Below are 27,433 nucleotides of genomic sequence, written 5' to 3'. Positions count from 1 at the left end.
CCAGAAAGAACGGTGGCAGTGGTTTTACCGCCACCGTTCTTTCCGGACCGGCAGGGTCGTAATGAGACCCATTGACAACTATCTCGAATCCAAGGAACCTCATGTCCCAGTAAACACCATCATCAAAACAGATCTCTCCACCCCACTGGAGGATACTCACTGAATTTCCAAGCCTGAGGTCTTCCAGGTTTCAGGAAGATGGTTGAGAAACTGATCAATCTAGCTGATGCCTGTGAGACCGAGGAAGACAGCAGCTGAAACAGGCATTCCTGGACTTGCAGGATATCTTTGCAGTAGATTCATATGATTGTGATGTACATCTATCCATTCAACTACCATAACCATGGACCCAGAGATGGCTCCAGTATTCATTACCTCTCACGTCCATGGAGTCTCTCACAGAAATGATTAATAATTTGGAATCCCGTGGGATAATTCGTCTGATCTACAGTACCTTTAACAACCCGGAACTGGAGATACTAAAACTAAATAAGCAATGGAGACTATGTGCAGACCTGAGTGTGTTAAACAAATGGGTCCACATGTCAAAATGGCCACTTCTCTACATCAATCAAGGACTGTGACAGATTTGGGTGAAAGTAGAAACCTGGCCTATGTAGATGATGTATTGATCAAGAGCCCAACTGTGGAATAACATATAGCAGAAATTGGCTATGATCTAGCCCAGTTGCAGAATGCTGGAGCAAAATTGGCCTTTTAGAAGGCACAGTGGGGTACAACCACAGTGAACTTTCTAGGGCAGGAAATCACCCCTGAGGGTATCAACACCCAGGCGAAGAAAGTGGAAGCCCTATTGAAATTAAAAGACCCTACTACTCTGCGTGAATTGAGAAACCTTCTTGCACAGAGGTCACTCGACCTTTGGCCCATTTATTAAAGGCCGGAGTCAAGTGGGAGTGGGGTCCGGAGCAATCCGAGGCAGTAAATCAACTGTAAGGAAGCCTTTCTCAAGCTCCTTGTTTGGCGTATCCCATTAGGAATAAGGAGGTCTTGGAGAAAGGGTTTTCAGGTACCTGCCTGACAGCAGTATTGTACCAAAAGCACGAAAAGGTCAACAAAGTTATCTCGTACACAAGCAAAACTTTGTTCTCTGTGGAGGGAAAATTCAACAACCGCGAAAAAAGGTACTCCTGGCAGTGGTATGGGCCTTGAAAAACTACAGCCCATTTATCCAGGGGGAGTAGACTCCTCACCAATCCCTGTGGTACTTACAAAGTGACAGAATCCGGGCTGAGAATATAAGTAATTCCACAATTACATCCTGGATTCTGTCCATGCAAGGCTTTCCCATGGAGGTCAGATATGGCCTAAACAAGAACAGTACTGTGGCGCAAGGTTTAGCTGACTTGCATGATTGTGCTCAATAAAACTGTCTTGAGGACGAAAGTCTAATAACCAGCAACAACATGGAGGCGTACTTAACTTCCCCACACAAAGTCTATGAAGAAATCACTTGCAGGAGATACCCACAGTTTATGTGGATGGGTGCTCCTCGCAAGTTGGTAATAACGGGGAAAAAGAGCTAGTGGCTGTGTCGGGATGAATATCTCACATCCCACATGAGAAAGGAAGTACAAACTCAGGACATCCATAAAGCAAGAGTCTGAATACACATCAAAGGCGAAAAATCTAAATCGCAAACAGATTACCCTATCATTTCCACCATGTCCCTTCACTGAAAGATAAGCAGTCAACAGTATCACATGTATTCCACATTTAAATGCACAGAAAGCAGCAGATATTATCAACCAGCAATTACACGTTAGGCGTTCAGCTTGAATAGGTACAAGCAAATAGGCCCCAAGAGACAGGGAGCCCAATAGGCAATAGAGTAAGCATTTAGTAGGTAAGGCAAACATTAACATACTTAAGTAATGCTTCGTAGGTACCTTAACTTCAGCAGGCCTCAAAACATCAAAGATAGTTTTATACAGCGAACGGACAGGTAGCTCAGGTCAGACCATGAGGAATATGCTGACAAGGACAGTAGCCTTGAGCGCGGTGTAAAGGTCGCGCAGCGATTGGTTAGATGTAATAGGTGAAAACCTGGTCCCAAGCAACACAAAGGAACATGACTTAATCAAATGTTGCTATCAGAAGCGGGTATACAGGGGCAAAGGGAAGAATGCTGCATAAGCATTGGCTGCAAGTGAGATCGTCCATTCCAGTCTCACACATTCAGCAAGTGAAACATACAACTAATAAAGGTTTCGCCATGTTCCTGTAAAGTAACAAAAGACAAGGTCACAGCCATGTTGAGAACAAGAGTACATGCAGAGACATGTACACGCCAGAGTCATTCAAGTCATTCAAACCGAAGAAGCACATCGCCCCCTGTAGGAAAGCATCCACCTAGAAGTGGACAGGACACACACGCACACACAAAATGTATAATGCAAGTTCTCAGCCCAGAAAGTACTCAGTAAACGGTGCAAAGGAAACCCAAAGGCAATAGCCCCCAGTACAAAAGATGCAATAAAGGGGGCATATCGATAAGGACCCATTTGTAAAGCACAGGAAGAGTGAATCACTTGATGTAGAGTTTTCTGTATAAAGTTTTCATTTTAGTAGAAATAGAAGAGGGCTGTCGTGGGGAAGCAGTGACGTCACAGTAGTGGTAATAGTGGGTATTTAAGTTTTAACGTTTCTCAATGAGGCGAGGGGCAATCTGTTCAACTAAGAGTGGGAAGTCCTGCACTCGCAAGGACTGCAACACTCAGTTCCACGGGTAATGGAATGAGAGGAGGAAAAATAAAAAATGGTGTATATGAGTGTTGAATTTTAATCATATTGTAAAAAGTGTTGATATAAAAGGTATAGTTGATTAGAGGCGAAAGTAGTGTGGGGTGAGTGTGGAGCGTGGATATAGAGCGTAGAGAAGAGTACTGTGAGGAGTGAAACTGTATTGATTTTTGTATTGGTGCAAAGATGCCTAGTGAATAGAATTTTGTACTCGTTTTGTGTTTTTTTGAGGAAATTTGGGGTGCTCTGTAGGGGGCAAACTTAGAGATCGGGCTAGTCAATTGTTGATTATTGGAGTTTTGTTTGTTGTGATTATTAAGTCGTTGGTCCGTTTGTTATTGTAATGTAGGTATTGTTGAAAATGTGTCCCCTAATCGAACACATGTGTAGGGAGCTCCCAACCTATAGGGACAAAATGCTTAAACATAATTTAGATTTGGTCCATAGGGACAATGTTTATCCCATGGTAAACTGAAGGCACACATGATAAGGGTATTATAGTACACATGTATATGCATTTATTATCGACTTATAAAGGCAAAAAACTCAAAAGGAGGAAGAGTATATTAGAGCTTTGGAAGCTCTACGATGAGGTAGAAAGAGAATCAGAGGGAGGAGGTGAAACCAAAGGGAAACATTGTAGCCACCGCCCCTCCATTACCCAGAGACAGCACAAGCACGACACAGTCTGTGACGCCTGTGCAGTCGTCAGCTCCACCCCTAAGTCAGGGAAATGCAAAGTCAGCACAGGCTTCAGCACCTGCACAGCCGATATATACACCCCTTGCTGGAACCTATCCTGTTAACCCTGCCGCGGGATATATGAATCCCCGATACAAGCCCTAAGGAGAACAAGAACCATCGACATCATGAGGGGCCACTGGAAACACAGAAAAAGAAAAGACAGAGACCCTATCATAATGAAGATAGAAAACAAAGCACGTAGGGACGTACAACCTGCAATTCAAAAAACATGGGAGGAGCTACAGAGAGTGACGAAGAGAAGGGAATGAGAGGGACCATGTCCCGTGATTATTGCTGACACATGGACAGCAGGGGTTGCATTGTTAACGCTTAATAGAACAGTGATTAAGGATGTGAAAGTAGAGACAGAGGAGGACATACAGTCAGAAGGAAGACATGAGGAAAGCACGCCGCACCAAGAACAGATGAGACAAACTTTCAACTATGATTCAGTAGCAACAGTGAGTGACGAGGAGCAAGAGGGTGATGATGAAGATTGGGAAACAGAGGGAGAACAAAGAGAGAGAACTCCATGGGGGGGAATGGCTTTCACCCCGCCCTGCAACCATAGCAGTAGCACGAGGAAGGAAAAGGGCTAGACCGAACAAACAGCAAAGGGAGAGAAGGGACCCTATTTCCATTGATACAAAAAGGGATAGGAAGATCGCAATATGTACGCTGGTCAAATCAAAAACAATTTGATTAAAACGCTTCCTGCTCTTACCCCAGGAGCTGCAAGTCTATACATGAACTTGAAAAGCTGACAGCGGGTATCACATTAGCAGTAAGAGATATGAAAAGCTTACTTGCTAGTATATTGAGGGAACAGACAAACAGGGTATCCTAGCGTACGATTAGAGAGTAATGTACATGACAGACCCCCCCCCTTTCAGCAACTGTAGAGCCCATGTGTGGGACCCTTTGAGAAGGGTGTACCCAGACACACCCGACATAGGATCAATCATGGCACGCACATAATGCGAGCTGATGAAGACCCAGCATTATACATTCACTCGATTCAGGAGATGTGAAGGAAAGAGACAGGTGAAGCATGGGATAAAACAGTACCAATCCTTTACCATGTATTGCGTAGAGGTCTTTCCACGGAAGTGCAAATTAAGCTAGACAAGATAGTGGGCATTGAGGCTAAAACATGGGGAGAAATCCAAGCATACGTAGCACATTATTGTAAACACAAGCACGAGAAAGAAAGAGAGAAAGAAAAGCAAGCACAGCAAGCCCGAGCAAAACTAGTACAGAAGAAACAAGCCGAGGTGAGTATGGAAGGTGCGATGGTTACAAATGTCGCCGATGGGAGACAGAATCAGGAGCCTCAACAAGAAGGGACAGGTAATATGGGCAATGACAGGATACAAGGTGCATGAGGTAACACCCAGCAAGGGCAAGGGGAAAGTTTTGGAGGGTTGAGACCAAGGTTTGGAGGGGCATGCTGGACATGTGGCAAAGTGGACCATCTAGCACGAGACTGTAAAGCAGCCGGCTAATGCAATATCATCCAGCTGCGACCCCTAATCAGTATCCAGCCTAAGGGGAATATGCCCCAGGTCAGCACAACCACAATATCCAGGCTCACTGCAGATTGGGGCGCCCACACAGGGAGGACTCATTCAATACCCAACACCAAACAACACACAGAATGTTAGACAATGAGTACCATCACAGACAACTATATTCCCCTGGGAGAAAAACATACTACCACGAGGGACAGTAACACATTATGTCATGGGAGAAAACATATACCCGCTCCCAGGGACAAACATGTATTCACAATAGGACAGCACACCGTTAACCCTGACATGTCCAGTCCTATCTATCACCCAGACCTAGAAAAGGAACCTAAAATGGGAGTGAAGATAGGAGACAGGGATATGGGAGTTACAATAAACGAGGGCTGGTTCCCATTAACCAACAGATATATGGACACGCAGGGATTCTCTGGGCAATAACAAAGGTTCCTTTCACAGAAGATTTACCTCTCACCACAGGGACACAAGATATGCTAGCACCACTACTATACGGCACTGAGACACCAGTAAACTTGCTAGGTAGCGACCTACTTCGGAAGCTAAACATGACATTCTCATTCACAGATAAAGGAATAGTGTGCTCCACACCAGGTATGCATTGCACCAGAGTAGCTGCAGTAGTCCAAATGTAGCACCAGTGCAATTAGGGCACTACCCTTACCCGAGCATGTGGTCATGTATGCAGTGACCATCCTGATTGGATGGTTTCCAGGAGTTCAAAACATGCTATTTCACCTGCCAGTGGAGTTCATATTTAGACCAGCAGTACCACCAGAAGGAACACCAGGCACAAAGTTTGTTTTACACATTGATGCAGTGACCACCAGAAAAGACACCATCATTCTCACAAGCACAGTTGAAGAATGGATAGAATGGCACACAGTATTATGCACAGATCCCATTCTACCATTAAGTGTGGTCATAGACACACATTTAGTTGCAGATACATAATCTGACTGGGAAATAGTATCCGTTGGCTATAGATGCTTGGGACAGGCCTCACTTGTAATGGGGGCGATTGTACTCATTGCTGTCAGATGTTTGAGACAAGCCTCATGTATAATGTTAGTGATTGTATCCACTGGCTATAGATGCTGGAGACAAGCCTCCCTTGTAATGGGAGCGATGGTATCCATTGCCTTCAGATATTTGGAACAAGCCTCATGTATAATGCAAGTGATTCTATTTGCTGGCTATAGAGGCTTAGGACAAGCCTCACTTGTAATCAGAGCAATTCTATCCATTGCCTTCAGAATTTTGGGGCAAGCCTCACTTGTAATGGGAGCGATTGTATCTGTTGCCTTCAGAATTTTGGGGCAAGCCTCACTTGTAATGGGAGCGATTGTATCTGTTGCCTTCAGATGTTTGGGGCAAGCCTCACTTGTAATGGGAGCGATTGTATCCATTGCCTCAGATGTTTGGGGCAAGCCTCACTTGTAATGGGAGCGATTGTATACGTTGCCTTCAGATGTTTGGGGCAAGCCTCATGTGTAATGCAAGCGACTGTATTCATTGCCTTCAGATGTTTGGAACAAGCCACATGTATAATGCAAGTGATTCTATTTGTTGGCCATAGATGCCAGTAAGACTGAGATTCTCTTCATCAGCACACCCGCTCCCTCCTTTCCTGCTGCTCTCTGGCGGACCTCTCTTGGTCCTCTTCCCGGTCCTATATGCAAAGCCAAAAACCTCGGGGTCATCTTCGACTCCACACTCTCTTTCTCTCCTCACATCTCTGACATCTCCAAGAAGTCACTCTACCAGTTGCACCTCCTCAGAGGTATTCTGCCTTTCCTCTCCTTCCCCCAGAAGCTCACTGTCTCCAGAGCTCTGGTTCTCTCTAGGCTGGACTATTGCAACAGCCTCTTTCTAAATCTGCCTGCCCCTACTCCCCGCCCTCTGCAACTCATCCAGAACAGGACTGCCAGACTTGTCCTTGGCCTCAAGCCAGGGATCATATCTCTCCAGGACTGAAATGTCTGCATTGGCTCCCAGTGGCTGCGAGGATTAAGTTCAAAACCCTCTGCATCGTCCACAAGGCCTTCTGGGGTCTGGGGCCTCAATACCTCCAACTCGCTCTTCCTAAATATCTTCCTTCGCGAGCTCGTAGCTCATCTGCCTCCAACTCCCTCATGGTTACTCGCTTCTTCAAGCAACGAGTTGGTGGTAGATCTCTCTCCACGGCTGGTGCCTCCCTCTGGAACAGCCTCCCTGCTTCCCTCAAACTTGAGGAGAACCATCTCCGGTTCCGGAAGCACCTCAAAACCTTTCTCTTTGCTTCTGCCTTCTCTCCTCCTCTCCTCTGCTGACATCCTGGCTGAAACTGGTACTGCACTGGCTACCTGGACAACCTTCTGATCCCGGGCCCAGGTTCCTCTCCTGCCAGCGTCACACACCTGCACTGCCCACCTGGCAACCCCTGCACTCGGGGACTGTTCTGTATCCCTACAGTCCCCCAACCAGACCTTGATAGCTGATGTCCGCACTTACCCTTGCACTTGCCATTGCTGGCCGCTATTTATTTTAATTATTGTTATTATCTACGCCCATGTCCATGTCCACTTTCCTTTCCTCCCTTCCCACGCACTTGCGCGATCTGAAAGACACCTGGCCTAGTAGGATCGTTGTTTGTCGCCTTGTTCCCCTCCCTTGCCTCGTCGCGCCTTGAAGCACTTGTGTATATGCGCGTTACAAATGCCATATCATCATATCATATCATATCTTATCATAGATGCTTAGGACAAGCCTCACTTGTAATGGGAGCGATTGAACCCGTTAACTTCAGATGTTTGGGGCAAGCCTCACTTATAATGGGAGCAACTGTATACGTTGCCTTTAGTGTTTGGGGCAAGCCTCACTTGTAATGGGAGCAATTGTATATGTTTCCTTCAGATATTTGTGGCAAGCCTCACTTGTAATGGGAGCGATGGTATACATTGCTTTCAGATGTTTGAGGCAAGCCTCACTTGTAATGGGAGCTATTATGTACATTGCATTCAGATGTTTGGGGCAAGCCTCACTTGTAATGGGAGCGATTGTATACGTTGCATTCAGATGTTTGGGGCAAGCCTCACTTGTAATGGGAGCGATTGTATACGTTGCTTTCAGATGTTTGGGGCAAGTCTCACTTGTAATGGGAGCGATTGTATATGTTGCTTTCAGATGTTTGGGGCAAGTCTCACTTGTAATAGGAGCAATTGTATATGTTTCCTAGGCTCACTTGTAATGAGAGCGATTGTATACGTTGCCTTCAGATATATTGGGCAAGCCTTACTTGTAATGGGAGCAATCGTATCCATTGCCTTCAGATAATTGGGGCAAGCCTCACTTGTAATGGGAGCGATTGTATCCATTGCCTTCAGATGTTTGGGGCAAGCCCCTCTTGTAATGGGAGCGATTGTATACATTGCTTTCAGATTATTGAGGCAAGCCTTACATGTAATGGGATCGATTGTATGCGTTACCTTCAGAAGTTTGGGGCAAGCCTCACTAGTAATGGGAGCGATTGTAAACGTTGCCTTCAGATGTTTGGGGCAAGCCTCACTTGTAATGGGAGTGATTTGTAAACGTTGCCTTCAGATGTTTGGGGCAAGCCTCACCTGTAATGGGAGTGATTGTAAACGTTGCCTTCAGATGTTTGGGGCATGCCTCACTTGTAATGGGAGCGATTGTACATGTTTCCTACAGGTGTTTGGGGCAAGACTTACTTGTAATGGGAGCTATTGTATACGTTGCTTTCAGATGTTTGGAGCAAGCCTCACTTGTAATGGGAGCGATTGTATACTTTGCTTTCAGATGTTTGGGGCAAGTCTCACTTGTAATGGGAGCGATTGTATATGTTTCCTTTAGGTGTTTGGGGCAAGCCTCACTTGTAATGAGAGCGATTGTATACGTTGCCTTCAGATATTTGGGGCAAGCCTCACTTGTTTTGGGAGCAATTGTATTGATTGCCTTCAGATGTTTGGGGCAAGCCCCTCTTGTAATGGAAGCGATTGTATACATTGCTTTCAGACGTTTGAGGCAAGCCTCACATGTAATGGGATCGATTATATACGTTGCCTTCAGATGTTTGGGGCAAGCCTCACTTGTAATGGGAGCAATTGTAAACGTTGTCTTCAGATGTTTGGGGCAAGCTCACTTGTAATGGGAGCGATTGTAAACGTTGCTTTCAGATGTTTGGGGCAAGCCTCACCTGTAATGGGCGTGATTGTAAACGTTGCCTTCAGATGTTTGGGGCATGCCTCACTTGTAATGGGAGCGATTGTACACGTTTCCTACAGGTGTTTGGGGCAAGACTTACTTGTAATGGGAGCTATTGTATACATTGCTTTCAGATGTTTAGAGCAAGCCTCTCTTGTAATGGGAGCGATTGTATACGTTGCTTTCAGATGTTTGGGGCAAGTCTCACTTGTAATGGGAGCGATTGTATACGTTGCTTTCAGATGTGTGGGGCAAGTCTCACTTGTAATGGGAGCGATTGTATACATTGCTTTCAGATGTTTGAGGCAAGCCTCACATGTAATGGGGTCGATTGTATACATTGCCTTCAGATGTTTGGGGCAATCCGCACTTGTAATGGGAGCGATTGTAAACGTTGCCTTCAGATGTTTGGGGCATGCCTCACTTGTAATGGGAGCGATTGTACACGTTTCCTACAGGTGTTTGGGGCAAGACTTACTTGTAATGGGAGCAATTGTATACATTTCCTTCAGATGTTTGGGGCAAGCCTCACTTGTAATGGGAGCATTTGTATCCATAATTGGTCGATTGTATACATTGCCTTCAGATGTTTCGGGCAAGCCTCACCTGTAATGGGAGCGATTGTAAACATTGCCTTCAGATGTTTGGGGCATGACTCACTTGTAATGGGAGCGATTGTACACGTTTCCTACAGGTGTTTGGGGCAAGACTTACTTGTAATGGGAGCAATTGTATACATTTCCTTCAGATGTTTGGGGAAAGTCTCACTTATAATGGGAGCATTTGTATCCATTGCCTTCAGATGCTGAGTCATTTGTAACTGCACACATTGGGGATATGATATGATGTTGCAATTATAACGCGCCTGTATACAAGTGTTTCTTGGCTTGACAAGACAAGGAGGGGGAAACAAAGGGAGGACAAAATAACGATCTTACTAGGCCTTGTTTCATTCAGTTTGCACAAGTGCAGGGAAGAGGGAAGGGGAGAAGTGCCAGGGGGAGGGGAAAGGGGAAGTGCAGTTAACTCAAAAGTGCAGAGACCGGTTGGCTCGTAAGTACTGAGCAAAAGGACCTTAGGGGTGCCGATACAGACCCGTAAGTGCTGGAGAGCCCGGAGGCAGTGCGTGGGCAACTGGACATGCAGGAGCCTGGGCCAGAGTTCAGGGGGTAACCAGGTGACCAGTGTGCAGAGCAGTCGGGTGCATCAGCAGGGGAGAGGAAGAGAGAAAGCGGAAGTGAAAAGGAAGGTCTTCAGTTGCTTCCGGAACCGGAGGTGGTTGTGCTCAATTTTGAGAGGCAGGGATGATGTTCCAGAGGGTTACAGGTCATTTGGTTGAAAATAAATGGTCGACAGGACAAATGGTCGACACAATTTGGTCGAAAGACAAATGGTCGAATTTTTTAATTTTTAATTTTCACTTTTTTATTTTTTGGGGGGGTCCCCCCCAACCCCATTTTTTTGCTAAAAAAACCCTTTTTTTTCTAAACGAAAACCTGAAAAATATATATATAAATTAAAAAAAATTCGACCATTTGGCTTTCGACCAAATTCCATCAACCATTTGTCTGTCGACCATTTGTCTGTCGACCAAATGACTGGACAGCGTTCCAGAAGGAGGCCCCAGCCAATGAGATAGATCTGCCCCCTATTCTCTGCTTGGAGAAGCGTCTGACCCTCAGAGATTTGGAGGTGGATGAGCAGAGAGCTCGAGAACGAAGATGTTTTGGAAGAGAAAGGTAGAGGTAGATCGGTTGTGGGCCACAAAAAGCCTTCTGCACGATGCAGAGGGTCTTGAACTTGAACCTTTCAGCCACAGGAGCCAGTAAAGAGATTTCAGAGCTGGAGAAATACGATCCCGGGGCTTGAGGCCAAGGACAAGTCTCGCAGTCCTGTTCTGGATAAGTTGTAAATGTCAAAGAGTAGAGGCAGGAAGATTTAGGAAGAGGATTTTGCAGTAGTCCAGCCTAGATTCTTATTTTTCAATTCCATTAATAGAATATTAAAATAAACTGTGGTATTGGTATAGACCCTTCAATCAGAGTAAGGAGAAGCAGTGACAGAGCCATTTAAATGGAATGTCCACATACACATGATAAACCCCAACATCTGCCTCCCTGCTTTGTCCCTTCCTGCACACGTACTTTAGGTCTTTGGGTGCCTTCATGATGGGGTACATAGGATAGCTGCTGCTGGTACGAGCCACCACTGCTGCTCTCCTCTGCTTCTTTCCCATGCGTGTAATGCTGCGAGACCCTGCACAAGTGCCCCAAGGGGCATAGGCCCAGCCTTGGCGACTGGCTGTAGTGGCTGTTAAATATCAAGGGGTGAAGAGGTGCTGCTTGAGAGGTTGGACTGCATTTTCTCCAGTTCCAACCTGTGTGTCCCCCTCACACTTGAAGGTCTCTACTGGGTGCCCCAACTCCCCCCTCTATCCTAATGCAAAGGTTCCTCTACCACTACTTGGCGCCTTCGATGCCCACAGTTTCCCTTGGTGTTTTAGGGTGCACTGTACCTCATTTGTCTCAATGCCTTCAGCGTCATCTTCCACGGAAAACTGCGTGATGTGGGAGCGCTCTTGGAAATGGTCCACTCCTCTCTGGTTGCTTCTGTTTTTTAACTTCTCTGAGGTTTTTTTCAACCTTTCCTCCAGGGATTGTCTCTCTTTCTCAATGTCTTCTGCAATTCTTTGCTCCCTCTCGCGACGCTCCTGTTGCCTCTTCTCTTCCTCCCTCTGTTGTTTCTCTCTCTCTTCTCTCTGCCTTCTTTCATCTGCTTCTCTCTGCCTTTTTTCATCTGCTTCTCTCTGCCTTTTTTCATCTGCTTCTTTCTGCTTTCTCTCAGCCTCTTCTCTTTGCCTTCTTTCATCTGCTTCTTTCTGTCTCCGCTTTGCCTCCTCGCTCTGCAATCGCTGAGCCTCCTCCCGACGCCTCCGCTCCTCCTCTTCACGTTTTTGAATGATCTGATCTTCCTTCTGCTTCACTAAAAAGAGAATAAAAAAACATAAGTCAAAATTATTATTGGATCCAGAAAGATTATTTTGCATCTCTGTTTGGGATAAAAAAAAAATTGCAAACGCCCCCCTTACTTGCTTTGAGCCCCCAGTGCTACTGCTGGACTTTCTGGATTTGTTTTATTGGCTTTGAAGGTGAGTAAGGTTCTTCAGCCTCACCTCCCCCTCCTGAATGTATTTTTCTTCTGGGGACACTAGTTCACCTTTTTAGGGTGCTAGGGGATCTCTCCCTTTTCCTCTGTTAGCGCCCCGCACCTTAAGTAGTGTGCTGCCGGGTGCCCTTTGTACCCAAGCGCCCACCAGTGCTCAACACGAGGACAGAAGATAGCATGGCATTAAGGAATGACACAGTTGTTGACATCTGCCCGTGTCCCTGTTCTCCACAAGCTATCTTCCATGCAGTGCTCTGGGGACAATATGAGTCCCCCATTACTTTCCATGCCTCTCCTGAACAAGCTGCTGGTATTTGATACCTTTTTACCTTTTATTTCTGATGCAAAGTCACGTGCTGTAGGAAGGATTGTAGATGCACTTGCCTAGTATCTTAAAGTGTTAGGAACATATGTGAATGAAGTAAGTCATCTTTTAAGGTGCGGGGGAGAAACGTGACCCTGGCACAGGACCACAAATACCTATCCGTAATGAGAGAAAAGAGCATCCATAGGTAGGAGCCCTCCCGCCCCCTGCACACTATTAGTATACCGTGTAATAACGGTTAAGTATAAATCTTTATAGAGCATAGGGATGAGGTAGGAGCCCTCCCGCCCCCTGCACACTATTAGTATACCGTGTAATAACTGTTAAGTATAAATCTTTATAGAGCATAGGGATGAGGTAGGAGCCCTCCCGCCCCCTGCACACTATTAGTATACCGTGTAATAACTGTTAAGTATAAATCTTTATAGAGCATAGGGATGAGGTAAAGTAAATGTTCAATTCAATCAAACAAAGTTTACAACAATAATATAATATACTTAAAATTCATTATTAAGGTTCATTCCTTGTCAACGAATCTTGTGATGCTGGGACCAAGAACAAAAAATGTCAGGTATTAAACAACGTTTTCAAAGAATGTGCAGTATATACAATTACAATTCAAGAAAAAAATGGCTGACGCTTTTCGGGATCCATATCCCTTCTTCTTGAGCCAAACAAATTGTAAACTGTAAAGAAATGAAAAAGCGTGTCAGAGTTCTGACTAGTAAATGATCATAAATTAAGTGCTCGAAAAGCATATATTAAAGATAAGGCAAAAGCCATTAATTGCAGGGTAGTTTGCTAAGTATTTACAAGTAAGTTCATATTCGTTATCTAGGTCACATTTAATCCACTAAGCACCTATCCCACAGGGGGAATTGTCATTGTGACCAAAAAACAATCCTCACAATCAGTGTGTCTGTATAATGAAGGTACTATTCACCCAAACATATTAGCCACGTAAGGCTGATATTTAATATCAAGTTGGACGGGTATTATGCCAAAACACGGCATATTAAGTGAAGGTGGAGACCTACATACCTTAATGATACTCGTGAAAAAGATGCGTAACAGCCTGGAAGGCGTGATATTTTGGTATTGGTCCTCAAACTTCAACCAGGTGGACAACCTCCCTGTTGCCAGGGCGGCACCCTAAATGTGAACAGAACAATTCTGTGATTTAATCTTACTAGAGCAGAGTATTCCAAACAGACTACAGCTGTTGAATGCACTCTCAAAAACATATTTAGGAAATAATAATCATGAACAGGCAAGTGTGAGCTTGTAGAGCTCCAAGAGTCAATGCACCAGGCATACCTCTCACTTGACGTGTAACAGGGTCCGGGATGACTACGTGCTTTTAAACGTTGTACGAGCTGAAGATAATGTCCAACAATGGATAAGTCCTCAGGGCGCAGTAATTACTTGCAGTACTATAGAGACTGGAACCTGAAACGGTAACATGGTTCACAGTCATATTGTGTTCACAATAATGTAGTGTAATATAATATTTCATGAGGCGGCATTCTTAGTTGAAATAATGGTCTTAAATACTAGGATCTTGTGCTTACCTAGTGCTGATATTGGAGCTGAACAGAAGGTCAGTAATCCGGGATTCACGGAATTGACAACTCGAAAGCTGCGGGCACAAGTAATGCTAGCATTCTGAGTTACATAAATTTCAAAAGCGGGAGGCTACGGCCGCGGATGTATAAATGCGGGCGAAGCGTTCCTCACAAAGGTTGCGATGGGCTACACTGTTGCCTAAGAGGCCTTCCAAGACGCTGGAGCAGTATCTAGGTGACTGAAACAAAGATCACGCTTAATTAATAAACATAAAGGAAGAACTATACATTGTGTTGTGTGAACATGCAGGGCAATGGGAAGAGGATGTTCTGTGTGGGCGCCATCTTAAGATGGAATCTGATGGAGCTAATAGGGTCTATACACGGTTTAATTTGATGTAACCATAGTAATCATGAACATGATAGTAATAGCCATTAGTGTTAAGTATAAAGAAAGATATAATATCATGCTGATGATGAGTGTCTTGGTTAGACTAAAGTATAAAACCCGATAACAATTGTAGAGGCTTGTGGAGATTATAGAGTGGTCACAATGACTAATGGTGCTAAGTAAAAAGAGGTTCACGATACCTCTAATGTGCTACGATGTTAATCTTGGATTCACATTTGATCAGCGGGTCAGTTGACAATTACTGGACTCCTCTAAACTACACAGGTATTCCACTATAGGTTTATTTATGCTGCAGATGCAGTTGTATTATGTGGTATACGGCATTCCAAGATAATAACATAATGCGTACTAAATATAACGCATAATCACTGTCGATGAACTTGACAATGATGTCAAGAGATTCATGATGCCTATTATGTTATGCATTGTTGTACTTGGAGTACCATTTACTCAGTGGGCCGGTTGACAGATCCCGGACTTGCCTATACTTAACAGATGTTGCACTGTAATTAATACATGTTACAAATGCAATGCAATTAGTGGATGATGCCAATTCAGTGTACATGCAAATATGAGCACATACAGTAAGGAAATGTATTTGTCATTCAATAAAGGTCAACATAAAGTAAAGTTATTAGTCACATGCATTTCAAATAAAACATCTCAGAGAAAACTCCTCATTGAGTCCTCTAGGGTTGAGAGTGTCCAGAAGGTCAATCCAATATTTTTCTCTGCGTTAGAGGGTTGATAGATAATCCCCCCCTCTGTATGGTTTTTTGACAACCTCCAAAACCATGTACTTTATTTGGGCTACTGTGTGTAGCGATTGTGAGAAATGCCTAGCAAAAGGAGATTTCATGTTCTTGCATCTAATGTTCGATTTGTGTTCTTTTTAGGAGTGTACCATATACACAACTGGCTATCGGGATTTAAGTCCTGTTCAAGATGGTATGGTCTTTGTTGTCTGTCCTTCTACTTCCCTCATAGGGAGGTTCCTGTAGGGGTGTGCCTGCTTGTATCCACGCCCCGCATCATCACGTTGTCTGTGAAGCGGCATGTGGCACTGAGCAGCACGGATGTGGCACGTCAGGCAGAGGCATGGCAAATATGCTGAGTCAGCAGCTGTCCCCCATAACTTATAAAATAAAAGTTCAACCAAATTTCTACAGTGGCAATAAAGGTGGGATCAGGAGACCACGTGGCAGACTCTCCCTCAAATTCGACACCAAAAGGGCACTAGAAGCACATGGAGAGACAGAAGAAACTGTCATTAAAGAAAGCAACAGGCAAGGAGATACTGCAGCAACCACTTTCCTGCGAACCCCCCTTCCTGAGGCACCTATCCCTTGGACCGATTGATGCTCCAGAAAGACAATAGAGGTCATTACGAGTCCGTCGGTATATGTTAAAATTGGTGGTAATGGAATTACTGCCACATTTACCAATCTGCCGAATTATGAGTCTGCAGGAATGCCGCTGACTGTATTACAGTAGGCGGAATTACAAACGACTGCCTACAAACCCACAGGACTAGTACATGACAGACAATGCTGTATGAATACGCATATTCACATTGACACAACGGCCTACCAACACACAAGAATGAATACAGGTACCACAAAGCAACATGATAGATCCGTAATCATTGTATCAGAAAGTGGGACATAGCACCAAAGACCACTAACACTGGCAATTCCTTGGCCAAGTACTCATGTACATTACTCCATCATGTAAGAGACGCAGACACCAGAAACCCAGGGCACATGCATGAAAGCAACATAGATGCCCAAACCAGGCACCATGACATCTTGCTATGACAACCATAGAGCCTGGATACTGCTCGATACAACTTGCCCATACAGTGATAGCAAGACATGTGGTGCAATGAAGCTTCTAACATGCACAGAATGTCCATGGACATGATGTAGTGCCCATACACAATGCACTTTGACTGACACCTTTGACCTTTCTCCTTGCAGGTGACTTTGGATACCCGCAGCTGCCATGGCTCACGACACCTGTGTGGGATCCACATACGCCACTGGTGGTGGCCTACAATGACGCACACAGCAGGACCAGCTTCTGTATTGAGTGGACCTCCAGCCTCCTGAAGGCCAGTTTCTGCTGCCTGGATCATACTGGAGGGGCATACATGTATAAGCCAGAACAGTTTGGCAAAATGGTGCTGGTCTGTGTCATGCTGCATAATATGTGCCTCTGGAGGAATGTTCCTCTACACCCTCATGTGGACATGACAGCAGGCGGATACACTGCCTGGGGCTGAGGCAGTTGCACTCAGTGCCCAGGATGAGGTCAAAGCAGAATGGTTCATCAGAAACTCAGACATTTTCTTCTGAGCCCAATTCTTTCCACATGCCATGCACCACTGTATTTTATTATTTATTTATTTTATTTTAACATTTATATCAGCGTACAAAACCCACAGGCATCTAGGCGCTTTACTTGGCTTGACACGCGCTAATTTACTATATCTATTTGGTGGCGATTTGAAACGGAGTTTCTTACTCTGCACGCACACCGTCATTCATTGGAATTACAGTTCCCATTGGTCTTGTGGTCCACTGAACCTTAAAATCGCAATCCAGGCGTGAATGCGCTGGTGCGAATAAGCCCAACCGGTCTGTGCCAGTCCGTGCAGGACAGGAAGGCAGGAACTGTTGGCTTTCTGTCTGTGCATATCCTGTTTACATAATAGGCATTGCAGAAGTTTTAGCAGCTATTGTTATGCCAAGATAGAAGGGATGGGAGAGAGTAATAGTGCTGCAGGTGCTTCCCTGAATCTAGCCATGCCGGAAGGCTAATGCATGTTACGCCAAGATAGAAGGGATGGGAGAGAGTAATAGTGCTGCAGGTGCTTCCCTGAATCTAGCCATGCCGGAAGGCTAATGCATGTTACGCCAAGATAGAAGGGATGGGAGAGAGTAATAGTGCTGCAGGTGCTTCCCTGAATCTAGCCATGCCGGAAGGCTAATGCATGTTACGCCAAGATAGAAGGGATGGCAGAGAGTAATAGTGCTGCAGGTGCTTCCCTGAATCTAGCCATGCCGGAAGGCTAATGCATGTTACGCCAAGATAGAAGGGATGGGAGAGAGTAATAGTGCTGCAGGTGCTTCCCTGAATCTAGCCATGCCGGAAGGCTAATGCATGTTACGCCAAGATAGAAGGGATGGGAGAGAGTAATAGTGCTGCAGGTGCTTCCCTGAATCTAGCCATGCCGGAAGGCTAATGCATGTTACGCCAAGATAGAAGGGATGGGAGAGAGTAATAGTGCTGCAGGTGCTTCCCTGAATCTAGCCATGCCGGAAGGCTAATGCATGTTACGCCAAGATAGAAGGGATGGGAGAGAGTAATAGTGCTGCAGGTGCTTCCCTGAATCTAGCCATGCCGGAAGGCTAATGCATGTTACGCCAAGATAGAAGGGATGGGAGAGAGTAATAGTGCTGCAGGTGCTTCCCTGAATCTAGCCATGCCGGAAGGCTAATGCATGTTACGCCAAGATAGAAGGGATGGGAGAGAGTAATAGTGCTGCAGGTGCTTCCCTGAATCTAGCCATGCCGGAAGGCTAATGCATGTTACGCCAAGATAGAAGGGATGGCAGAGAGTAATAGTGCTGCAGGTGCTTCCCTGAATCTAGCCATGCCGGAAGGCTAATGCATGTTACGCCAAGATAGAAGGGATGGGAGAGAGTAATAGTGCTGCAGGTGCTTCCCTGAATCTAGCCATGCCGGAAGGCTAATGCATGTTACGCCAAGATAGAAGGGATGGGAGAGAGTAATAGTGCTGCAGGTGCTTCCCTGAATCTAGCCATGCCGGAAGGCTAATGCATGTTACGCCAAGATAGAAGGGATGGGAGAGAGTAATAGTGCTGCAGGTGCTTCCCTGAATCTAGCCATGCCGGAAGGCTAATGCATGTTACGCCAAGATAGAAGGGATGGGAGAGAGTAATAGTGCTGCAGGTGCTTCCCTGAATCTAGCCATGCCGGAAGGCTAATGCATGTTACGCCAAGATAGAAGGGATGGGAGAGAGTAATAGTGCTGCAGGTGCTTCCCTGAATCTAGCCATGCCGGAAGGCTAATGCATGTTACGCCAAGATAGAAGGGATGGGAGAGAGTAATAGTGCTGCAGGTGCTTCCCTGAATCTAGCCATGCCGGAAGGCTAATGCATGTTACGCCAAGATAGAAGGGATGGGAGAGAGTAATAGTGCTGCAGGTGCTTCCCTGAATCTAGCCATGCCGGAAGGCTAATGCATGTTACGCCAAGATAGAAGGGATGGGAGAGAGTAATAGTGCTGCAGGTGCTTCCCTGAATCTAGCCATGCCGGAAGGCTAATGCATGTTACGCCAAGATAGAAGGGATGGGAGAGAGTAATAGTGCTGCAGGTGCTTCCCTGAATCTAGCCATGCCGGAAGGCTAATGCATGTTACGCCAAGATAGAAGGGATGGGAGAGAGTAATAGTGCTGCAGGTGCTTCCCTGAATCTAGCCATGCCGGAAGGCTAATGCATGTTACGCCAAGATAGAAAGGATGGGAGAGAGTAATAGTGCTGCAGGTGCTTCCCTGAATCTAGCCATGCCGGAAGGCTAATGCATGTTACGCCAAGATAGAAGGGATGGGAGAGAGTAATAGTGCTGCAGGTGCTTCCCTGAATCTAGCCATGCCGGAAGGCTAATGCATGTTACGCCAAGATAGAAGGGATGGGAGAGAGTAATAGTGCTGCAGGTGCTTCCCTGAATCTAGCCATGCCGGAAGGCTAATGCATGTTACGCCAAGATAGAAGGGATGGCAGAGAGTAATAGTGCTGCAGGTGCTTCCCTGAATCTAGCCATGCCGGAAGGCTAATGCATGTTACGCCAAGATAGAAGGGATGGGAGAGAGTAATAGTGCTGCAGGTGCTTCCCTGAATCTAGCCATGCCGGAAGGCTAATGCATGTTACGCCAAGATAGAAGGGATGGGAGAGAGTAATAGTGCTGCAGGTGCTTCCCTGAATCTAGCCATGCCGGAAGGCTAATGCATGTTACGCCAAGATAGAAGGGATGGGAGAGAGTAATAGTGCTGCAGGTGCTTCCCTGAATCTAGCCATGCCGGAAGGCTAATGCATGTTACGCCAAGATAGAAGGGATGGGAGAGAGTAATAGTGCTGCAGGTGCTTCCCTGAATCTAGCCATGCCGGAAGGCTAATGCATGTTACGCCAAGATAGAAGGGATGGGAGAGAGTAATAGTGCTGCAGGTGCTTCCCTGAATCTAGCCATGCCGGAAGGCTAATGCATGTTACGCCAAGATAGAAGGGATGGGAGAGAGTAATAGTGCTGCAGGTGCTTCCCTGAATCTAGCCATGAAGGAAGGCTAATGCATGTTACGCCAAGATAGAAGGGATGGGAGAGAGTAATAGTGCTGCAGGTGCTTCCCTGAATCTAGCCATGCCGGAAGGCTAATGCATGTTACGCCAAGATAGAAGGGATGGGAGAGAGTAATAGTGCTGCAGGTGCTTCCCTGAATCTAGCCATGCCGGAAGGCTAATGCATGTTACGCCAAGATAGAAGGGATGGGAGAGAGTAATAGTGCTGCAGGTGCTTCCCTGAATCTAGCCATGCCGGAAGGCTAATGCATGTTACGCCAAGATAGAAGGGATGGGAGAGAGTAATAGTGCTGCAGGTGCTTCCCTGAATCTAGCCATGCCGGAAGGCTAATGCATGTTACGCCAAGATAGAAGGGATGGGAGAGAGTAATAGTGCTGCAGGTGCTTCCCTGAATCTAGCCATGCCGGAAGGCTAATGCATGTTACGCCAAGATAGAAGGGATGGGAGAGAGTAATAGTGCTGCAGGTGCTTCCCTGAATCTAGCCATGCCGGAAGGCTAATGCATGTTACGCCAAGATAGAAGGGATGGGAGAGAGTAATAGTGCTGCAGGTGCTTCCCTGAATCTAGCCATGCCGGAAGGCTAATGCATGTTACGCCAAGATAGAAGGGATGGGAGAGAGTAATAGTGCTGCAGGTGCTTCCTTGAATCTAGCCATGCCGGAAGGCTAATGCATGTTACGCCAAGATAGAAGGGATGGGAGAGAGTAATAGTGCTGCAGGTGCTTCCCTGAATCTAGCCATGCCGGAAGGCTAATGCATGTTACGCCAAGATAGAAGGGATGGGAGAGAGTAATAGTGCTGCAGGTGCTTCCCTGAATCTAGCCATGCCGGAAGGCTAATGCATGTTACGCCAAGATAGAAGGGATGGCAGAGAGTAATAGTGCTGCAGGTGCTTCCCTGAATCTAGCCATGCCGGAAGGCTAATGCATGTTACGCCAAGATAGAAGGGATGGGAGAGAGTAATAGTGCTGCAGGTGCTTCCCTGAATCTAGCCATGCCGGAAGGCTAATGCATGTTACGCCAAGATAGAAGGGATGGGAGAGAGTAATAGTGCTGCAGGTGCTTCCCTGAATCTAGCCATGCCGGAAGGCTAATGCATGTTACGCCAAGATAGAAGGGATGGCAGAGAGTAATAGTGCTGCAGGTGCTTCCCTGAATCTAGCCATGCCGGAAGGCTAATGCATGTTACGCCAAGATAGAAGGGATGGGAGAGAGTAATAGTGCTGCAGGTGCTTCCCTGAATCTAGCCATGCCGGAAGGCTAATGCATGTTACGCCAAGATAGAAGGGATGGGAGAGAGTAATAGTGCTGCAGGTGCTTCCCTGAATCTAGCCATGCCGGAAGGCTAATGCATGTTACGCCAAGATAGAAGGGATGGGAGAGAGTAATAGTGCTGCAGGTGCTTCCCTGAATCTAGCCATGCCGGAAGGCTAATGCATGTTACGCCAAGATAGAAGGGATGGCAGAGAGTAATAGTGCTGCAGGTGCTTCCCTGAATCTAGCCATGCCGGAAGGCTAATGCATGTTACGCCAAGATAGAAGGGATGGGAGAGAGTAATAGTGCTGCAGGTGCTTCCCTGAATCTAGCCATGCCGGAAGGCTAATGCATGTTACGCCAAGATAGAAGGGATGGGAGAGAGTAATAGTGCTGCAGGTGCTTCCCTGAATCTAGCCATGCCGGAAGGCTAATGCATGTTACGCCAAGATAGAAGGGATGGGAGAGAGTAATAGTGCTGCAGGTGCTTCCCTGAATCTAGCCATGCCGGAAGGCTAATGCATGTTACGCCAAGATAGAAGGGATGGCAGAGGGGGAGGGGAATATTTATTTTTAGATCATCCTTGTCTATCTGGGAAGTTAATGGTCACTTCATGGACGGAATTGAGTCTATTTATATCAAGATAAGCCGAATGCTGAAGCAACTGTCAATGTTCTTTTGTTATATAGGCCCCCATCTATGACTGAGGATTTTATCATGGCCCTATCAAATTTCCTTCTCTGCTGCTTGAAACCTAACACCAACTTTGTACTATTAGGTGATTTTAATTGCTGGTTGGGGCATGATGAAGACAAAATGGCTACTGATCTGCAGGTAGCTCTGTCTGACCTAGGCTTTGATCAAAAGAAGACGGTACCCACCCATAGTTTGGGGCACACCCTAGATTGGGTTTCCACCTTGAAGTTTGACTCCAGGGATCTTCAAGTGTCGCCATGTCCTTGGTCTGACCACTGTTGTATACAATTTACAGTGCAGGTGCAACTTCATATGAAAGCTAAAGGTGGTTTGGTCAAGGGTAAGCCCTCAGGAAATCTTAAGAACATCTCCTTGGAGCGGATTGAGCCCCTTCTCAGCCCTTTGGCTGTTATCTCTGAACAGAGAATCTCTGATGAGATTGCGCGATTGCTTTCCACTAATATTAACGATATCTCTAATACACGAGCCCCTCTAAAACAGAGAAGATGCAAGGAAATTAAAAAAAGTCATGCATGGTTCTCCCCTGAATTAAAAAAAACGTAAAGCCTCGACACTTAAACTTTTCTATAATTGGAAACTTAACTCCACTCCACAAGCATTGGCAGCCTATAAAGGAGCAGCCAAAGCCTACAGGTTAGCGATCATTGAAGCCAAAAAATCGCATTTAATATCAGAGTACAGAACGCTCAGTCAGATGTACAAGAGCTGTTTAAGATCCTTAAGGAGCAAGAAACCACTCATTCTCCTAATTCCTCTCATTTAGTGAAGGATGGTGATTTGTGATCTGCGATTCAGGACGCCATGCAGGGCAAGCTGAATAACATTAGAGATATCGCTAAAAAGAAAGAGGGGCAAATTATAGTAGCAGAAGAAGGCTCAAAAGGCACCCCGTTTACAGGTCCCCCCTATTCCCCAATTTAGCTTTTCTGCTATAACGGTCATTGAATTGGGTACCATAGTGGAACAGCAGAAGGCCACTAAGTGTATGGGCGACCCCTGTTCGGCCGTCATAATTAAAACCTGTCTTCCCAGGCTTCTCAAAGCAATTTGTAAATTTGTAAATCTATCCTTTATGGAGAGCTTGGTGCCTCAAGACCTGAAGAAGGCATGAATAACCCTGATCCTAAAAATAACCTGGGTTATCTGTTAATGTCCCACTTAACTACAGGCCTATCACCAATACCCCATTCTTACTAAAAATCTTAGACTGGGTGACTTAGACTCAAATTGCAGAGCACATTAACAACTTTCCCATCCTTATCAAACACCAATCCGCCTTTCGATTAGGGTTTGGGACAGAGACTGCGCTGCTTGAACTCAAAGCCAGGCTATTGACCCGGATTGATAAGATTGAAGCTTCAATGCTGATGCTGCTGGGGTTGCCGACGGCCTTCGACCTGGTGGACCATTCCATCTTGGTCACCAGAAGTCTGCAGGACTGTGAAGGCCTCAAAGGAGCCTTTCATTTTTCAGCCACTAAGGCCTGGAATGATCTACCGTTGGAACTCATATGCTTGAAATCTACAGATCTTTTTAAGAGGAAATTGAAGACTCTTCTGTTCACTTGAAGCCAAACTCTGTGCCGCACTGTGCCGCACTGTGCAGCCCCGCATCCTAACCCACCCCCACAGAATGGGACTTCATTCCCATCCCCCTCCAACCTGTGCTTCACCATCTGTTCACTCCCATGCTCTGGTACACAACAACTCCTCAAGCTTCGTGCCAGAACACTGAGTTCAGCACTGCTACCGGCTGGCTTCACACTGCCCATTGATGGCAAATCCAGATGCTCTAGGCTCTCCATGTGTACCACCGCCCTTTCTATCCCCCTCAACCACCACTCCCCACTCCACCCCTGCCCTATCGAATACCCCCCCAGCACACTGTCATTGCCCTCTTTAAACAGGAACTCTCCATCAACTGCACCTTGTTGAATGTCTGCTCTTTCGGAGCCTATGCCATTGCTGTCCACAACCTCATCTTAGACCATCAACTTTATATTTTTGCTGCCACAGAATCTTGGCTCCACAATGCCTCTGGTCCCCTACTCTCTCTTGCCATCCCCTCTGGCGGCACCATCCTTAGAGTTGACCGACCCAATGCACCAGGAAGTGGTGTTGTCCTTATCGCCAAATCACCCTTCAATATCAGACAGATCTCCACCCCCATTTTACCTGGCTACGAAATAAGCCTCACCAAACTTTCTACCAACCTCCAGATCACCTACAATCTATTACTCCTTTACCGGCAACCTAATTCCCATAGCTCACCAGAATCGGATCTACCAATGCTACTCACTCCTCTCATTAAGCCTACCCCCATATTCAGGAGACATCAATCTGTGCTTTAATGACCGTCCGACACTAAAGCTTGTGCTCTCGTTAACTCTTCGATTGAAATTAACTTCACTGGGCAAGTCTCCTCTCCCACCCATGACAAAGGGCGCATTCTTGACTGGATCCTCACTACCAATGCATCCATAGACTTATTAGCCATCAACCCTGTACCTTGGTAGGATCACTGCATGATAGCGTGTGACATCCTTCTCTCTCACCCAGTGACCACACCCCACTACACCTGTATTGATGCGCAACACTTGCAAGCTTACTCAAACAACACATTGAGCTGAGCGAGAGGCTGTCTCTTTATAGTTCCACTATTGCTATTTACTATTAAAAGGCATAGTGCTTGATGCACTGTGCATATGTTGAAAGTATACTTAACAGTGACGTAAAGTCACGTAATGCAAATACAGGTGTCCTTTGTTTTGACATAGGACGGAGGTTGAAGCGCGACTGCGCAGGCTCATACAGTGGCCCGGATTGGGATGTCACAGATGTGAACACACTGCACTCGAATAGAGTTATAGCAAGGGTCAGTAGCACATTGGGAAGATGTGACAAAGATGTTACAGCCCACAAGATTTTGTTAAATGGGCTTTCATTGAGTTCATTATTTATTTTAGGTCATGTCACCACATATGTGGTGTTAAGATGTGCTTCTCCCTGAAGAAGGCTGGGTTGATGGTTCGCAATCAACTATATAGCCGAAATGAGTTGGCGGTTTGGCTGAAGTTTACATCTTTGAATCCTTATTAAGCTGACCAGCCAGAGACACGCAAATTGCTCTCCATATGGATAGCTGAATAGTAGAGCATTCTGTGTAAAATAAGGACTCTTGGTTGTTATTCAGTACAGCCTGTTAATGTTAATCTGGATAAAAGCTGCTATTTTGCCCATCTGTTTGCCCAGAAGAGTTAGGTCTTGCACATTACGTTTTTGTTGTCCGAGTGGTCTTTGGGGTTTGTGATAGGTGTTTGTCTGTGTGTGAGTCTGTGTATTTGTTTGGTGTGGTGTTACTCCTTAGGTAACATTGGCTGTATTTTTTTTCAAAACTGGCACATTACTGCTTGTGCAACCGTTGGCATTCTGTCATTAACTACTCATATGTTTTATATTATCTCACAATTTGTTGACTGTCCATATTGCTGTTATTGTATCTCATTGCTTGCTGTTTACCTTATATTATTATGATTAATTGATATTAAAATTGACGGTCAATATTACAAATGAAATTAAATTACATTGAAGTGATTTTGTTAACACCGTTTTTGTTTAAATATCTGACATAGGCAGTTGCTTTTGTTCCTAAGTTTGGTGGTTCACGGATACCGATGCCTTAGGTTTCTGTTGTTGACGACCTCAGGTCTTTGTTGTTGAGAGATTGAGAATTGGGCAAGTCCTTCCTTTGTCTTTATTCGGAAGGAGCACTGACAACTAGAGCACCCATTCACCTTCTTCCAAGTGCTCTTCAGTGCTCTGTACCTCCTCCTCGTCCCAATACATCTCAAGGAAGTCCTCCCTACTTTTCCTCGTCTCAGTAAATGTTGGGATTTCAGTCTTGCATACATACATAGAAGTGGGTGATATAGAAGTGTGGGTCATGGGGTAGGAGGATGTATAGGGTGCTTAGTTTTTCTCCCTAGTCAGTTGTCCTTGTCCCCATGAGATCCTCCCTCTGTGGGTAGTGGCCTGGCCTCCCTGGCCTCATGGGAAGGCTCTCCCCCTCAGAGAGAGAAGTAATGACCTCTAAGGATTTGTCACAAAAGACAGAATGTGTGAGACTTACTGTATACATTATATTCTTGCTTTGCCTTCTTAGCAGAAGGTATGGTGTGAAACCGCGGATGCAGGCCCATGGTGGAAACCCATTGTGTGAAACTAACAGGTTCACAGCTGCATCAAAAACACCACACCACGACTGGGTCTGACTTTCACTCTCTTCTCTTTGTCCCCACCTTAACCTTCTGCTGCAATTAGGCTTAGATGTGGTGTAAAGTACAGTTCATATATTTCCCTTCACTGCTTGACCACAATTGTGTATCAAATCTATACTTATTTATTAACAACACAGGTATGCAAGTCATGGACAATGTAAGGTAATAAAACTATGTGAACACACAAATACAATACAACATTGGTGTCCATGTGGAACACCATCCACAACTGCATTATTCACATTATGTACTTTTGTATCAGATGAAATGGGGAAAAAGATCTGATGCTATTACAAATGCCTTTACAAAATATAAGAAACACCAACACCTGGCTAAAATAATTTGGACAATTCATCCCTTCTCCCCATAGAGGAGCCACCCCCTGTGAGTCTTGGGAGGTGGGTCTGTTCCACCAGACCCTTCCTTGGGGTTTGGGCAAGTGGGTCCTCGCTGGGAGTGTCTCCCCTGTAGGGAAGAAGGACATCGGAGACTAATGAAGACCTCCCTGAAAAGTACATTGCCTGCATATATGGGACCCCGATTGGCTTCAGGTAATGCTGACTATCATCTGATGGCTGCTGTAAGTGAAAAAGGACACACCTTTTTTGATCATAATGAAGTAAGCATACAGAATGAAAACTGTGAATGGAGAGAGACTGGGGAAGCCACAGTACGCAGAGGCGAGACACTGGAAACACATCCTGGAGGGACAGAGCTCCGAACAAGCACAGAGCTAGCAGTGCTGTAGCAGGAGCGAAGCCCGCTAGCTGGAGGAAATGCAACATGTATGCTGACCAAGCGATAGTCTCCGACAGGAAAGTAGCCTCAACGGGAAGCAAACCGTCTTTCCTGGTGGCACGCCCACTAACACTCAGTGAAGGGCTGGGTGCCAGCAACCAACGCCGAAACTAGAAACATGCTGGGACGCTGAAGCTCCACATAGTGAGAGCAGGTCCAAGCAGGATGAACACAAACAGGGAGGCAAACGCTCCCACCGTGAGGCGGCCAGGCGACAAGTTGTGGGGTCAGAGACTGCCAATACCATTTCTGGTATGAAACCCACGGAAACCGAGAGGAGCA

The 27,433-nt window shown here is 45.8% G+C and overlaps 1 protein-coding gene across 3 annotated transcripts in view; it reads right to left on the bottom strand.

Annotated features, from left to right (window-relative positions):
- The window catches only part of LOC138511161 (uncharacterized), a 420,368-nt gene that overhangs the window by 154,689 nt on the left and 238,246 nt on the right, over window positions 1-27,433 (bottom strand). For all 3 annotated transcript variants that reach the window (XM_069626665.1, XM_069626667.1, XM_069626666.1), the window contains exon 4: window positions 11,770-12,236. In XM_069626665.1, the coding sequence (XP_069482766.1) occupies window positions 11,770-12,236 (467 nt within the window). The remainder of the gene's footprint in view (window positions 1-11,769; window positions 12,237-27,433) is intronic.

Source organism: Ambystoma mexicanum, chromosome 6p (genome assembly GCF_040938575.1).
Source record: "Ambystoma mexicanum isolate Mex_15411 chromosome 6p, UKY_AmexF1_1, whole genome shotgun sequence".
NCBI classification, from domain to species: Eukaryota; Metazoa; Chordata; class Amphibia; order Caudata; family Ambystomatidae; genus Ambystoma; species Ambystoma mexicanum.
The sequence above is the reverse complement of the archived record's forward strand: the minus strand, read 5'-3'. Positions and strand labels throughout refer to the sequence as shown.